General features: G+C 41.4%; 1 protein-coding gene across 1 annotated transcript in view; it reads left to right on the plus strand.

Moving 5' to 3' along the window:
* AMFR (autocrine motility factor receptor) overlaps nucleotides 1–14,224 on the plus strand; it is a 35,306-nt gene that overhangs the window by 15,653 nt on the left and 5,429 nt on the right. Inside the window, exons 4-11 of the mRNA XM_036274229.1 lie at nucleotides 399–551; nucleotides 3,499–3,539; nucleotides 3,703–3,835; nucleotides 5,833–5,966; nucleotides 7,107–7,217; nucleotides 7,762–7,952; nucleotides 8,962–9,065; nucleotides 12,830–12,964. Coding sequence (XP_036130122.1) covers nucleotides 399–551; nucleotides 3,499–3,539; nucleotides 3,703–3,835; nucleotides 5,833–5,966; nucleotides 7,107–7,217; nucleotides 7,762–7,952; nucleotides 8,962–9,065; nucleotides 12,830–12,964 — 1,002 coding nt within the window. The remainder of the gene's footprint in view (nucleotides 1–398; nucleotides 552–3,498; nucleotides 3,540–3,702; nucleotides 3,836–5,832; nucleotides 5,967–7,106; nucleotides 7,218–7,761; nucleotides 7,953–8,961; nucleotides 9,066–12,829; nucleotides 12,965–14,224) is intronic.

Below are 14,224 nucleotides of genomic sequence, written 5' to 3' on the forward strand. Positions count from 1 at the left end.
TCTGTTTCGCATTTGGCCATGCAGCTAAGCACAGATCCCTAAGCAAAGCTACCAAGATTAACCTTGACCCCTCGCTGGTTTGGTTCAGTGGTTAGAGCATTGGCCTGCAGGCCGAAGGGTCATGGGTTTGATTCCTGGTCAAGGGCATGTACCTGGGTTGCAGGTTTGATCCCTGGCCCAGGTTGGGGTCGTGCAGGAGGCAACCAGACTGTATGTCTCTCTCACATTGATGTTTCTCTCTCTCTCTTTCTCCTCTCTTCCGTGCCATCTAAAAATCAATGGGAAAATATCCTTAGGTGAGGATTAACAACAACAAAAAATATGAACTATGGGTTTCTCATTGCAGTTTCACACCATGAAGAAGAATAAACTTTCTTCTCCTGCTTTGTACTTTTCAGCTCTCTTTTTCTCCCACCACACCGATGAGTAGCCATGGCCGAGTTCTGTCTCTGTTGATGGCTATGCTGCTTTCCTGCTGTGGATTAGCAGTAATCTGCTGTGTCACAGGCTACATCCATGGGATGCACACATTGGCTTTCATGGCTGTGGAGGTAAGATGCAGTTGGGCTTTTGCTCTGGTCACTTTTCTTAGTATTTTCAAGGAAGCTAGAGGTGTACTGACAGGTCATTACCACCCATGAAGTGAATGATGGATATTTGGTCTTTCTTTTTAACAAGCATTTTTTTAGCTCTGTTTTGTGTTGGGTGCTGGTAGTGGATGCTTTTTTTTTTTTTTTTTTTTTTTTTAATATATATATTTTTTATTTTTAGAGAGGAAGGGAGAAGGAGAAAAAGATAGAAACACCTGATCGGCTGCCTCCTGCACGCCCCCTACTAGGAATCGAGCCCACAACCTGGGCATGTGCCCTGACTGGGAATCGAACCAGTGACCTCTTGGTACATAGGTCGACATTCAGCCACTGTGCCACACCGGCCGGGCTGGATGCTTTTAATGTGTGTTACTTCATGTAATCCTTGCTACAGCCTAATTAAAAGTGATTATTTTTACCATCGTTTAAGTAGTGCTTACTATATATTAGGAATTATTCTAAATACCTTACCTGTATTGACTCATTTTTACATGTATTTACTCATTTTATTATTCCTAGTCATGAATGGGGAAACAGGCATAGTGGGTGAAGTAATTGCTTAAGTTTCCAGAGTGGCATGTGGCACAATCTAAGTCCAGTGACTCCCAAGTAGGAAGGATAGTTAGTTTCCTTAAGATACTGTAAGCAGTGATTGGTGGTAACTAAAAAGGAATACTCTGTAAATTTTTTTTTTTTTTAGGTAAGGTATGAATTAAGAGTTTATAGAGTAATATAATATGTAAACCAGCCCTGGCCAGTTTGGCTCAGCAGTTAGAGTGTCGACCTGCGGTCCAGTGAGACCCGGGTTTGGTTTCCACTAAGGGCATGTACCTCGGTTGCAGTTTGTCCCTGGCCCTGGTTGGGTCGTGCAGGTGGCGACCAGTCAATGTGTCTCTTTCATGTCAATGTTTCTCTCTCTCTCTTCCTCCCACTTTATCTGAACAAAAAACGAAAAAATGTCCTCGAGTGAGGATAAAAAAAAAAAAAAATGTAAACATATTATTTTGAAAGAATAATTTGATATTCATGTGTATTTTAAAATTTACTTTTTAAATCTGAAGATACTAATTTCTATTCAATAGAAGTCAAAATTTTCTGTATGTTTTTATAAAATTCAGTGACTTTCCTTTGTTCCTCAGGTGAAAAACAAAAGACTTTAAATTTTTGTCCATAGTAGCTATTGTTAATGAAAAAAAAAAAGAAATAATATATTAAAGCTGATTAGCTAATATCAAAAACACTAAGTTTGAACTACTTACTGGGAATTTGTTAGAATAGGGTTAAATTTTATTTGTCTTAATAGCATTCATTTCAGAGTATAATATAGTGGTGTAAGTAAAATTAGAAAAAAGGAACATTTAAGTACTTAGTAAAAACATTTGCAATCCTAGTTAAATACTTTCTGTATGTGAAAAGTATGCAACTATTTTTTCTTGAAAAACATTTGTCTAAGACTTTATTTACACTGACTAGCGTTAATTAGTTTATTTTAGATATATTTTAATTATAAACCATCATTTGAATAATACTGTGTTTTCCTTTTTTGATTTTCTAACTTTTAATTAATATTAGGCCAAACTTTGAACAAGGTATGCCTAAAAATAAAGACATTTAAATTAGGCCTATTGGGTCTTACTATAGTACCTGTTTTTACTATATATTAGGAATTATTCTAAATACCTACTTGTATTGACTCATTTTTACATGTATTTACTCATTTTATTATTCCTAGTCATGAATGGGGAAACAGGCTTAGTGGGTGAAGTAATTGCTTAAGTTTCCAGAGTGGCATGTGGCATAATAATACTTAGCTAATCAGCTTTTGTTTTAGTTCATTTAATCAGTTTTTGTTTTAGTTCATTCTGTTTATTCCTTTATTATGTTATAGATTTGCTATTTTGAGCTAAATTACATTTTTATATTTACAGTATTTCTCTTCTATGTATGGTAAAATATTTTCCATTTATAACTGAGAGTGTCCTAATCTCAAACAAAAATAATTTAACAGTTCTTTTCTGGTAGATTAAGAGGAAAGTGTTCTTCATATTAATTTCTATAATACAAAATACCACAAGAGGCTTATTTTGTTTTTGATTTCCTTTATTCTCTGTGGGCAATGGGAGTGCATACAGCATTATGTAGACAGATGCTCCCATCTAGGATAGTGGCATCTAAACTATACTTCGGGTATAGGATCACCAATTATTACAAAACCCTTTTCAGGTAATCAGTTGTATAACTTAGTATTGTATCAAATAGAAGTTATCATCCAACTACTAGGATGACTCTCTAGATTGTAAAGGCATCCCTAGGAGATGGACAGGTATAATTTATTGTGACCTGTTAATGGAAAAGGGCTCAATAAAAGTTGTGTTGCTAGATGATGAATATATTCCATGGAAATTTGAAGCAGATGAAATAAAATGGCTGGCAAACTTGAACAATGGCCTTTTTTCTTTTTGCTTTATTGAGGTATCATACAGCGTTGTATAAGTTTAGGTGTACACATCATGACTTAACTTACATATACTGTGAAATGATTATCATTAATACATTTCATTAACATCCATCATCTCGTATCGATAGAAAAGATGTTTTTTCCTTGTGATGAGAACTTTTAGGATCTATTCTCTTTGCAACTTTCACATATACCACACAGCAGTGCCAACCATAGTCATCATGTTGTATATCATGTCCCCAGTACTTATCTGTCTTATACCTGGACATTTGTACCTTTTGACCCATTTCATCCAATTTCCCCACACCCACACCCCTCGGACAACCTGCTTTCAGATTGAACTGAGAAATGTTTGACTTTTATCATTTTGTAAAAGTAAGTTTGGCCTGAGGAATACTAACTTTGACTAAATATATATAGATATATAGATATATATTTTTTCTTTTACAGTCTCTTCTTGTCACAGTGAGGACTGCTCATGTGATTTTACGGTGAGTACAAATTTGGGAGGGAAGTGATTAAGATCTATTCATACAGTTGATTTTAAGATATAACATATAAAATATATAAAAATGTGACTATCCTATGTCACGTTTAAACCAAATTCAATTGTAACACAACAGTATCAAGATGATTTTTCTGTATTCATCACAGATATGTAATCCACCTTTGGGACCTCAGTCATGAAGGGACGTGGGAAGGGAAGGGAACATATGTCTATTACACAGACTTTGTCATGGAGCTCACTCTCCTATCTCTGGACCTCATGCATCATATTCACATGTTGGTAAGTCCTCAGGAGCTAAGGTTTTCAGTCAGGAACCCTTGTTAGTATGTTAACAAATGAAACATTGGTGGATGAACCACTTTAAGACCCTGAAAACAAACGCAGCTGTGCTTGTCCCTCTTTTTGCCAGTGGGTATAAAGCAGTGTCCTGGAACCACTTTGGCCCCCAGCTTAGGAGGAGTTTGTTGAATCTCCTAGGAGACTTAGTTAACTCTGCTGACCAAGCAAATAGATAATTCTTTTAGCATAAAGTTAAGGGAATTCCTCTCCCCATTGTCTCTATGGCTTCTTATATTTAGCAGTTACTTTGTACGTGGTAGTGGGAATTCTTACAGAGTTAGGTACTTCATGGATTCATAAATTATCCGTCTTAGTAGTTAAAAACATTTTTACACTTAAATCCTCCCACTTCATTGTTTATGTTTTACTTTGGTGTGCAAGAAATTATGGTGTTGAACACCTCCTTCACTGGTTAGCACTAAGTGATCTAATAATAGTGAGAATCAACGTATTTGGTGGGCAGTTTATTTAAATTATAAGACTATCAAAGTAGTATTTAAAAAGTATTGGGTTAGACACAGTACATTTCTAAATAATTTTCTTTTTTCTTTATCTTCACCCGAGGATATTTTTTCCATTTTTTGTTCAGATAGAGTGGGAGGGAGAGAGAGAGAGAGAAACATCGATGTGAAAGGGACACATCAAGTGGTTGCCACCCACACAACCCAGCCAGGACCGGGGACAAACTGCAACCGAGGTATGTGCCTTTAGTGGGAACCAAACCCGGGTCTCTCAGGACTGCAGGCTGACGCTCTAATCGCTGAGCCAAACCAGCCAGGACTCTAAATAACTTTCAAAGTAACTCTGAAAACATGCCTTTAAAAAAAACCATGTATAGCTTTTGTTAAAAAAAGAAAAAAAAAGAGCCAGGCCAGTGTGGCTCAATGATTGAGTGTCGGTCGACCAATGCATCAAGGGTCGCTGGTTCAATTCCCAGTCTGGGAACATGCCTAGGTTGTGGGCCTTATCCCCAGTGGGGGTCATGCAGGAGGTGGTCAGTCCATGTTCTTTCTCATTGATGTTTCTATCTCTTCCTCTCCTTCCTCTCTCTCTAAAATCAATAAAGAAAAAATATTAAAAAAAGAAGACCCGGGAGGTGGGGAGGAGGGTGTCAATGGGGGAAAAAGAAGAAACATCTGTAACAAAAACAAATTAATAAAAAAAAACCAACCCTTTATCCCCCAACAAATGCTCAGAGATCACTGTTAGCATTTTGTTGTATTTACTGCTGCTTCTATGTTCAGATACATACATTCACAATTTGAGATCATATTTTGGACATATAGTGTAGACTTTTTCAGCTAATGTATTGTGAACATTTTCCTATGCCATTAACAGTTCTTCTAAACCACTTGAATGCTGTCAGGATAAAAATTCCATCATATAGATGTATGATTATTTAATTATCCAACCCCAGTAATAGAGTATTTAGAATATATTCAGTTGTTTGTAAGACTGTATCTTTACATAATTTTTATCATATATTAGTTTTCTTAAAGTAGTTTTAGCCTGCTTTTTTTCACTTAAATATTCTTTTCCCATATAATTAATCTTCAAAAATGTTATATAAAAATATATTAATATATAATATAGTAAATATAATTAATAACTATACAACATTATGTATATGAGTTTACAACCTAATTATTCTCTGACTGGGCAGTTTGTTCATTCCCTGGTTTTCTTTATAATTCTGTGGATGTACGTACATCTTTCTGCATAAAGCTTTTAAATTTCCGATTAGTGCCTTAGGAATGATCGCTTAGGCCAGAGAGCATGTACGTTGTTTAGGGTTGTGAGGTAGATGTGCTCATTTGTTTCTTGGAAGGTGGCTCCAGTTCCTCTTCATCAGTAATGCAGAGCGCATGTCGCCTTCGTCACGAGCAGGTTCACATTAATTTTTGTTGTGTATTTTGTTCTTCTCCCCTCTTGTTAAGTTATTTGGCAACATCTGGTTATCTATGGCCAGCTTGGTCATCTTCATGCAGCTGCGTTACCTGTTTCATGAGGTCCAGCGTCGAATCCGCCGGCACAAGAACTATTTGCATGTTGTTGGAAACATGGAAGCAAGGTGAGTAAGCACAAGTTGGCATTTGCCCAAATTGACTCATTTGAGATCTTGTTATTAAACAAGAGATCTCAGATGATATGAAAACTTGCTTTTGTAAACTGGTAACAGAATGGTGGAGAATTATAGCTCTGGTGTCAGACTGCCTGGGTGTGAATCCCCACCTACTTGTGTTTGTGGGCAATTGACTTAACTCTGTGCCTCAGCTGCTTCATCTCTAGCGCTGGCAGCAGAACCTTTTTCCTGGAACTGTCGGGAGGATTCAGTGGTATAATTCATTTGATAAACTTAGAATATTTTAGTACTGGGTATATAATGTGTGCTCAGTAAATTTTAGGTTCTTATTATTGTCTTTTTTTTGGTTAATCCTCACCCAAGGATATTTTTTCCATTGATTTTTAGAGAAAGTGGAAGGGGGTGGGGGGAGAGAGAGAGAAATAAAAAACAAATATTAATTTGAGAGAGACACATCGATTGGTTGCCTCCCACACATGCCCTATGGGGGCTGGGGATAGAACCTGCAATCTAGATATATGCCCTTGGCCAGGACTCGAACCCACAGCCCTTCAGTGTATTGGCTGATGCTCTAATCACTGAACAACAGTGGTCAGGGCTTATTATGTCACTTTTATCATCATCATTATATGGAAGCTTCCTTGGGCATTTACTCTATTTTAAGAATGTGGATCTCAGTTATTCTTATACTCATGCATGTTTATACACACACACACACACACACATTCTCACACTTAACCTCATTGAAGGAGGCACTCACTTGCCAACCTGAGGCTAAACCAAGCCTAAAAGTGTGAGATTAATGGGTATCCTTTTTTGTCCAAGGACGCTGTTTGGCTCTCTGGGAGTCTTAACTGTCCTGATTTGCCCAGATATGTTCCCTCAAGTCATCACTAACAGGAGCCATGGTTAAGACAAATAATGTCTGTGTATAAATTCCTTATTTGCTTTTTGATAAGCCATGAAAAGAAAGCAGGTGTAATATTTTTGATGGTTGGTGATTTTTTACTGAATTCCTTTTTACTGAATTCCCCTGTAACATGCTGTTAGAAAGGCGTGGTTGGTACAATAGGGCTCGGAAAACGTTTGTGGCACTGATTCCTGCTGGGCGTGCTCTGCTATTCACAGGTTTGCAGTTGCAACTCCAGAGGAGCTGGCTGTCAACAACGATGACTGTGCCATCTGCTGGGACTCCATGCAGGCTGCGAGGAAGCTGCCCTGTGGCCATCTTTTCCACAAGTAGGGGCTTTGGGAAGGGCCACATGGACTGGTCTTCTGTGCAGGGCTTGTGGGGCCTGTTTGTGCTGGTCTCAAGATGAATCCTAGTAGAGAAGTAGGGACATTACCGCAGACTGGCTGTGGTGCTCTTCAGGATTTAGACGAGAAGGCCAAGGTTATGACATTGTAGCAGGCAGTAAAGTAGCACGAGAGAACAAGCATCATTGGAGGAGAGTGTAATTCAGCCACAGGATTTTTAGGGGCAAATGGAGCTGGAAAGGAAGATGGTCAGCCGTGTGATGAAGTCATGTTGAAGAAGGGTCATAACCAGGTGGTTGGTAGATGACTATGTATGTTAATGAATTAGTGTTCACAGCCGAACATTCTAGAAGTATGTTAGAGTGAAGTAGGGCAAAGAGATAATGTCAACAAATGTTTCCCAACTTTAAATCTCTCCTAGTGGTAAATAGAAAGTAAAATTACAACATATTTGATACATTCAGAATACTTCTGGTGAATTCTCACAAAACATGCTAAAGATAACTCATTTTGCACTCTTTGCTAGCTCCTGTCTTCGTTCCTGGCTGGAGCAAGACACCTCCTGCCCAACCTGCAGAATGTCTCTGAACATTGCTGACGACGGTCGTGTCAGGGAGGACCGCCGAGGAGAGAACCTGGATGAGCACTTGGTTCCTGTCGCAGCTGCTGAAGGCAGACCTCGACTAAACCAACACAATCACTTCTTCCACTTTGATGGTTAGTTGGTTTCGACCTTTAAAACTATACGCAAGGTTTTGATGCTATTTTAGTTATAAATTGCTCTGTACAGACCAGTTTAATATGATACTTCAGTTTTAAAGGTATTGATAGCACTAAGGGTTACTGTGTACCAGGTATTCTGCTTGGTTCTGTGTGTGGATGGGTGGGGCAGGGAGGAGGAGGTAGTAAAATTGAATCAGCCATGCCTGTGGGGAGCACATTTGATGAGTGTAATAGTTAACTGTTGCTAATAACTTACTGCATTGGTGTAGTACTTAAGCATAGAATGCCTTTCTAGTGAGTGTCAGAAGCAGAATCAGAGATGGAACCCTGTGACTTTGCCCATAGAATATGAACATTCTGCCTCCCAGCAGTGGGGAAAGGAGTTGCAATAAAAAACCACACTTAAAATTCTAAGAACTTGGGCACCGTGTCAAGGGTGGTGGATTATCCTTCCATAATTCATACTATCGAGCTTTTGAATTTCATCAATTCCAATACCATTAACTTGTATGAATTCACATTTTGTACTGTCAAACAGGTCTCCCTGGCATTCTGTTAGGAGGAGTGCTATTGAGATGTCTGATTTGAGTTTGCAAGGTTGTAGCCGGCTGGGAGCACAGTACACTGGTGAAATCCCTGATAGAAAGGGCCAAGGGGAGCAGAGTCAAGTCCCAGGAAGAGATGATGAGGGCTGCTTGGCTGGCCAGGGTGGGGATGCTGGAGGGGCTTCAGGGGGCTGCTTTGGAGGCTATTAAGTAAGGCCTGTACCAGGTAAGACTTCTGAAATATACCAGCTGATTTGGACATGAGTCCTGCCTACATAATCTATTATTTTATGAATTATTACTAAAAACTTGGTCAAAAGAGAAAAGTCATCTTTATTTCTCCTTAGTAAGTTCATGAGAAGGCCTGGCATAAATACCAGCTGGTGTGGAGTGGTCAGCTCCAGAGTTGATGGCATGGGGGGAGAGGTCTCTAATCCTGTACTCAACTCTTTGTTTAGGGTCCCGGATTGCCAGTTGGCTGCCGAGCTTTTCAGTCGAAGTGATGCACACCACCAACATCCTCGGCATCGCGCAGGCCAGCAACTCCCAGCTCAACGCGATGGTGAGGGCCGCCAGTGTGTGCAGTGGGCACGGCCTTGCTGCTCTTAGCTCCGCCCTGGCAGAACGGCAGGGTTTTCAGGGCATTTTAGTAATTCACTGAGGTCACTCAGATTCTTATGTTTTCAATTTTGAAACTGGTTTAGAAACCAGCTTTTATTTTACTTATGTGGCAGATAATCTGACCTTTTCTGGGTAATGCTAGGTTCACTCTGTTGTGATCTAGGCCAGTCTTGGACTCTCCTGATTTTAGCCAAAAATAGTGGGGGAATTATTGGCTGGAGTGAGGGCTCTGCCTTTTATTAAAGGTTGTACTGGGCCTGCCACATATGTTTTTCTGACCATCATTCTCTCCCTCCCCAAAATCGATAAATACGTGCATGCTGTATTTATATATATCTTGAGATATTGAGGCATGCTGTTGGTTTAAGGATATAGTTCAAATACTTGAAGATTCTTTGTATTTTTCAAAGCTTTGTCACATGATGAATTTATTTTACAGTGTTGGAGAAACATTTCTGACCATTGCTGAAATTTAGTGTTCATTGTGATGCTAAACATAGGAGTGTTAGCATGCCAGCTACCTTTGTCCTGCTTGGGCTGGACCTCCAGCTGAAGTGGGTAAGACTGACCAGTACTTCAGAAGGTCATTGGTCATTAGCTCATTTATTCATTAACCTTAATGTATTTATTCAACAAATGTGTACCGAAAGCCTGCTCCCGTGACAGGCACCGCGAGATTTAGACAGTGCACAGCACCAGCCATGTGCACAAGGTAGTGTGAGCCCTGCTCTCTAGACGTGGTTGTAGTAGGGAGGCTGATTACGAACAGATGAGCTGCTCTGATGTGGTGTGCTCCTAGGCAGGGAGGCAGTGCCAGCCGGGGCGCAGGGGTGGTGCAGGCGCGTCACGGAGGCTTTCTGAGGAGTTCTCCGAGGAGCTGATCCTGCAGCCGAGACATGGAGGGTGAGAAGGGGGCAGATCGGGAGACGGAAGCAGTGACAAGGGCAGGAGCTGGAAACGGCTTGTGGTTGGAGCTCAGGAAGTCAAGAGACCAAGATGATGGAGCCAGGTCATGCAGGGACTTGCAAGCCCAAATCCACTTTAAATTTTATAATGAAAATATTAGAAGGCCATATTAGACCGGCAGGGAGCAGTTTTGTTCCGCGAGGAGAATGATGACCAAAGCGCAGAAGTGGAAGCGTGAGACCAGGTGGGAGGCTGTCGCGTAGTTCAGGCGGAAGAAGGGGGCGGCTTGGACGGTGTGAAGGGGAAGGGACTGGCGTTTCTGAGATATTTGTAGAAGATGAACTGACAGGACTTGAGGCTTTGGGGGAATGGGGAACGAAAGCAGCCAAGCAGATGGCAGTACCATGTACTAGATGAGCAGGACATGGGGGGAAACAGGATTGAAGACAGGGAGTTGGCAGTAAAAGGATCAAGCTGGAGATACACATTTGGGAGTTTTAAATCTATAGGTGATGTTCAAAGCAGGGGACCAGATCTCCTGTCACAGAGAAGGCTCAGGCCTGGGGTCTGGCAGAGAGGGAGGAGCCGTGACCAGGAGGGAGAAGGAAGGAAACCAGAAGCCAGTGGCCAGTCAAGCCTGAATTCTCAGAAGACAAGGTCGAAGTGTGTGTGGTTTGGGCCATGGAAATGGTCAATTAGCTGGAGAAGAAACAAGCAGTTTTCGTGGCCTGTGGAGTTGAATATAATAAGGTTGTGGTCATTGAAAAATATGTGTGAGCTGAATAAATAGTGTCCAGCAGTGTATTGTAAAGGGAGCAGGGAGATGTGGTAGCTTGCTGGGTAGGTGGCCTTGGGCAGCTTCGTTTTTTCCAAACATTTTTGAAGAGGGCATTTATTTACAAGTTTCAAAACCTACCGAGGTGTATCAGGTGAAGTCACACCCGCACTCAGCCAGGTGGCCTGTGGAGAATGAGTGACATCATGGTGGGCAGAGATGGTCTGCAGCCGAAGGCGGCCTCTGACTGGTTCATGTCAGGCTCTGTGCGGACACTGGGGTCAGGCAGCTGTGGAAGCTCTGCAGGCGGCCACGCCCTCTGCCTCCTTCCAGAGTCAGAACTATGTTCCTGGAGTCGGAGTGTTTAGAATTCTCAGGCAGGCCCCGGTGGTCTTCCTCCAGTTCCATGGTGGATCGGAACAGCCTATTTTTAGCACAAGTAATGTACTGGAACCATGTATATTCTATAAAAATCCAATATTTCACTTACTGGATTTTTTAGGAAGAAAAGCTTTGGTCTAATAAAATGAATCTTGGGCATTTTTTATTTGGGAAATGAGGGAAAGCTGTTGAGGAATAGAGATGAATGTTAGCTGGTTGACGAGGTTTTTTTTCTTCATTGATTTTAGAGAGAGAGGAAGGGAGAGGGAGAGAGAGAGAGAAACATCAGTGAGAGACAACATCGATTGGCTGCCTCCTGCACACCCTCTACTAGGGATCAGGCCCACAACCTGGGCATGTGCCCTGACTGGGAATCGAACTGGCGACCTCTTGGTGCATGGGTCCACGCTCAACCACTGAGCCACACTGGCCAGGCGTGGTTGTCAAGGTTTTTATGGACTCTTTCCAGTTAACTTTGCTTGGACCTGGGCAAAAGTGACCCACTCACATTCATATACACAGTGAGGGGATCCCAGGACCCAGGGGACCCCGGTCCTCTGCTCTGCACCTGCTCCCTCCCACCCCAACAGTGACTCTAAGCAGAGCTTTGTGCAGAGTTCACTCTGATCATTTTTCTTAGGGCCCTGACTTTGCAGTTCTAAGAGCATGTTCTGTAGGAGCCACTAACCCAATTGTAGACTTTATTGTACCCCTAAAGTAATTATGTTTTTCCTTTTTTTTTTTTTTGATCATTAGGACTTTTCCACCAATAAAACCTTGAGCATAAGCACTGTAAAATAAATATACAAAATGGAAGACAAGATCGGGAGCCTCTTTGGTGAAAGTCTGGGTGGTGGTGTGCTGAGACTGTGCCTGTTCCCTCACACCCATGTGCCCACCCTAGACTCCTAAGTGGACTGAGACATTTCTGGAGTACAGTTTGAAAACTACGGCTCCAGAGCAATATTAGCAATTCACATTCTTTGTAATCTTTTTTATTCAAATTGAGGTATCATTTACATATAGTAAATTCATCTTTTTTAGTATCAGTTCTCTGAGTTTTGTCAAACTCACATAGTTGTGTGACCACCACCATTATCAAGGTAGAGAAGGGTTCCATTCTCCCTCCCCCGATATCACGGTGCCGCTTTATACTCACTCTCTCCCCACCCCCATGCTCTGGCAACCACTGTTATTTTGCCTATTCTAAAGTGTCATATAAATGGCATTTTTGAGTTGGGCTTCTTTCACGTAACATAATGCATTTGACTTTCATCTATATGTATGTATCAGAAGTTTGTTCCTTTTCAGGACTGTATCTTTAAGGAGGAAACTTTTTTATACCCAACTTAATGTGCATACTTTTTAAAACTGGAATATTCTTGTTGAGCCTTTTTTGGGATCCAGCTAGACTTTTGTCTCTTTTTATTTTGAAATTGACGTCTCAAGTTATCTGTTTGGCACCCTGGGGAAATATAAAGGGAGTATATTTGGATGGTGAGCTGCAGAATAGAAGCGACCCCTCACCTTTGTTTTCAAGGCAGATGCCAAGCTCAGTGCCCAGAGCCTGCATATACCAGGCCTTCACTGGGTAACTGTTGAGAGTAAACGTTTCTGTGGCCTTTATGTTTGTATTCCTGTAGGCTCATCAGATTCAAGAAATGTTTCCCCAGGTCCCATACCCGCTCGTGCTGCAGGACCTCCAGCTGACACGCTCAGTTGAGATAACCACAGACAACATTCTAGAAGGACGGATTCAAGTACCTTTTCCCACACAGGTAAATCAAATGACAGATTTGATTCTCTAGACTTTTAGTTACTTTAAAAACTAGGTATTATTTATGACTTAATAAAGGGTTTCTGTAATTTTCCTAACTTTCCAAATTATAACTGTTAACAGACCCACCAAAGAGGCGTGGGTTAAGACAAGAACAAATGTATTTGGGTAATTTTTTTTTTTTTTTTTTTTGGTGCAACTGTACACTGCCAACCAGCCTACTTAGCTTGCCAGTCAGGAAGTCATAGCATTGGTTCCTTTGGGACAAGGATTGGCAACCTCTTTTCTGTAAAGGGCAGATAGAACTGTTTTCGGCATTGTGGGCCATACGGCCTCTTTGTAACCTATCACCTCTGCCATCGCAGCACGAAAGCAGCTGTGGCAAATATGTAAAAGAACACAGCAGAATGTGTTTACTGTTCTCGTGAAATGGGAATTATAGAAGTTGTGGAGGGCAAATATGGCCCTTGGGCTGTATTTTGCCGACCAGTCTGTAGGAGATAATGCCGTAGGTCCCTGGTTGGCTCTGTACGTTGGCATGGTTTTCCATCAGGTACAATAGCTATGTGAGGCTTGTACTCTTAACTTTTTAAAAAAGGTCAGGTTTCCTGGCCCATTATATATAACCCCTTTGATGGGTACAAGAAGTATTAACATTTTAAAGCCAAGCTCTCTGGCAGTACCAGAGAATTATCTACCAAGAAATTATTGCCCTGGCCGGTTTTGCTGAGTGGTTAGAGCGTTGGCCCAAGGACCAGAGAGTCCCGGGTTTGGTTTCCGCTAGGGGCACGTACCTTGGTTGCAGTTTGTCCCCGGCCCTGGTTGGGGTCGTATAGATGGTGACCACTCGATGTGTCTCGCATATCGATGTTTCTCTCTCTCTCTTCCTCCCTCTCTCCCTTTCACTCTGTCTGAAGATAAATACAAAAGTGTCCTTGGGTGAGGATAAAACAAATAAATAAAATAAAAAGAAATTATTCAACTTCAGCATATAAAAATATGGAAATCTATTAATAAAATCCTAAAACTTGAGAATCTTTGAAGAGGGAATGAGTCTGGACTTTGGCATCAAGTGGGCTGATACTCACTGAGACTTGCCGTCCTTACCCGTCTGACCTTGTTGGCTTTGGGCTTCCCAGCAGCAGACCCGGACAAGGGCCCACGGCCAGTAGTTGCTCTGAGAAGCATTCCAGGCGGCGCAGGCAGCTGATGGGTCTGTGGGGTGCAGGGAAGGCACCGGCAGGTTGTGCCATTCAGAGGT

Source organism: Molossus molossus, unplaced genomic scaffold (genome assembly GCF_014108415.1).
Source record: "Molossus molossus isolate mMolMol1 unplaced genomic scaffold, mMolMol1.p scaffold_m16_p_21, whole genome shotgun sequence".
NCBI lineage: Eukaryota > Metazoa > Chordata > Mammalia > Chiroptera > Molossidae > Molossus > Molossus molossus.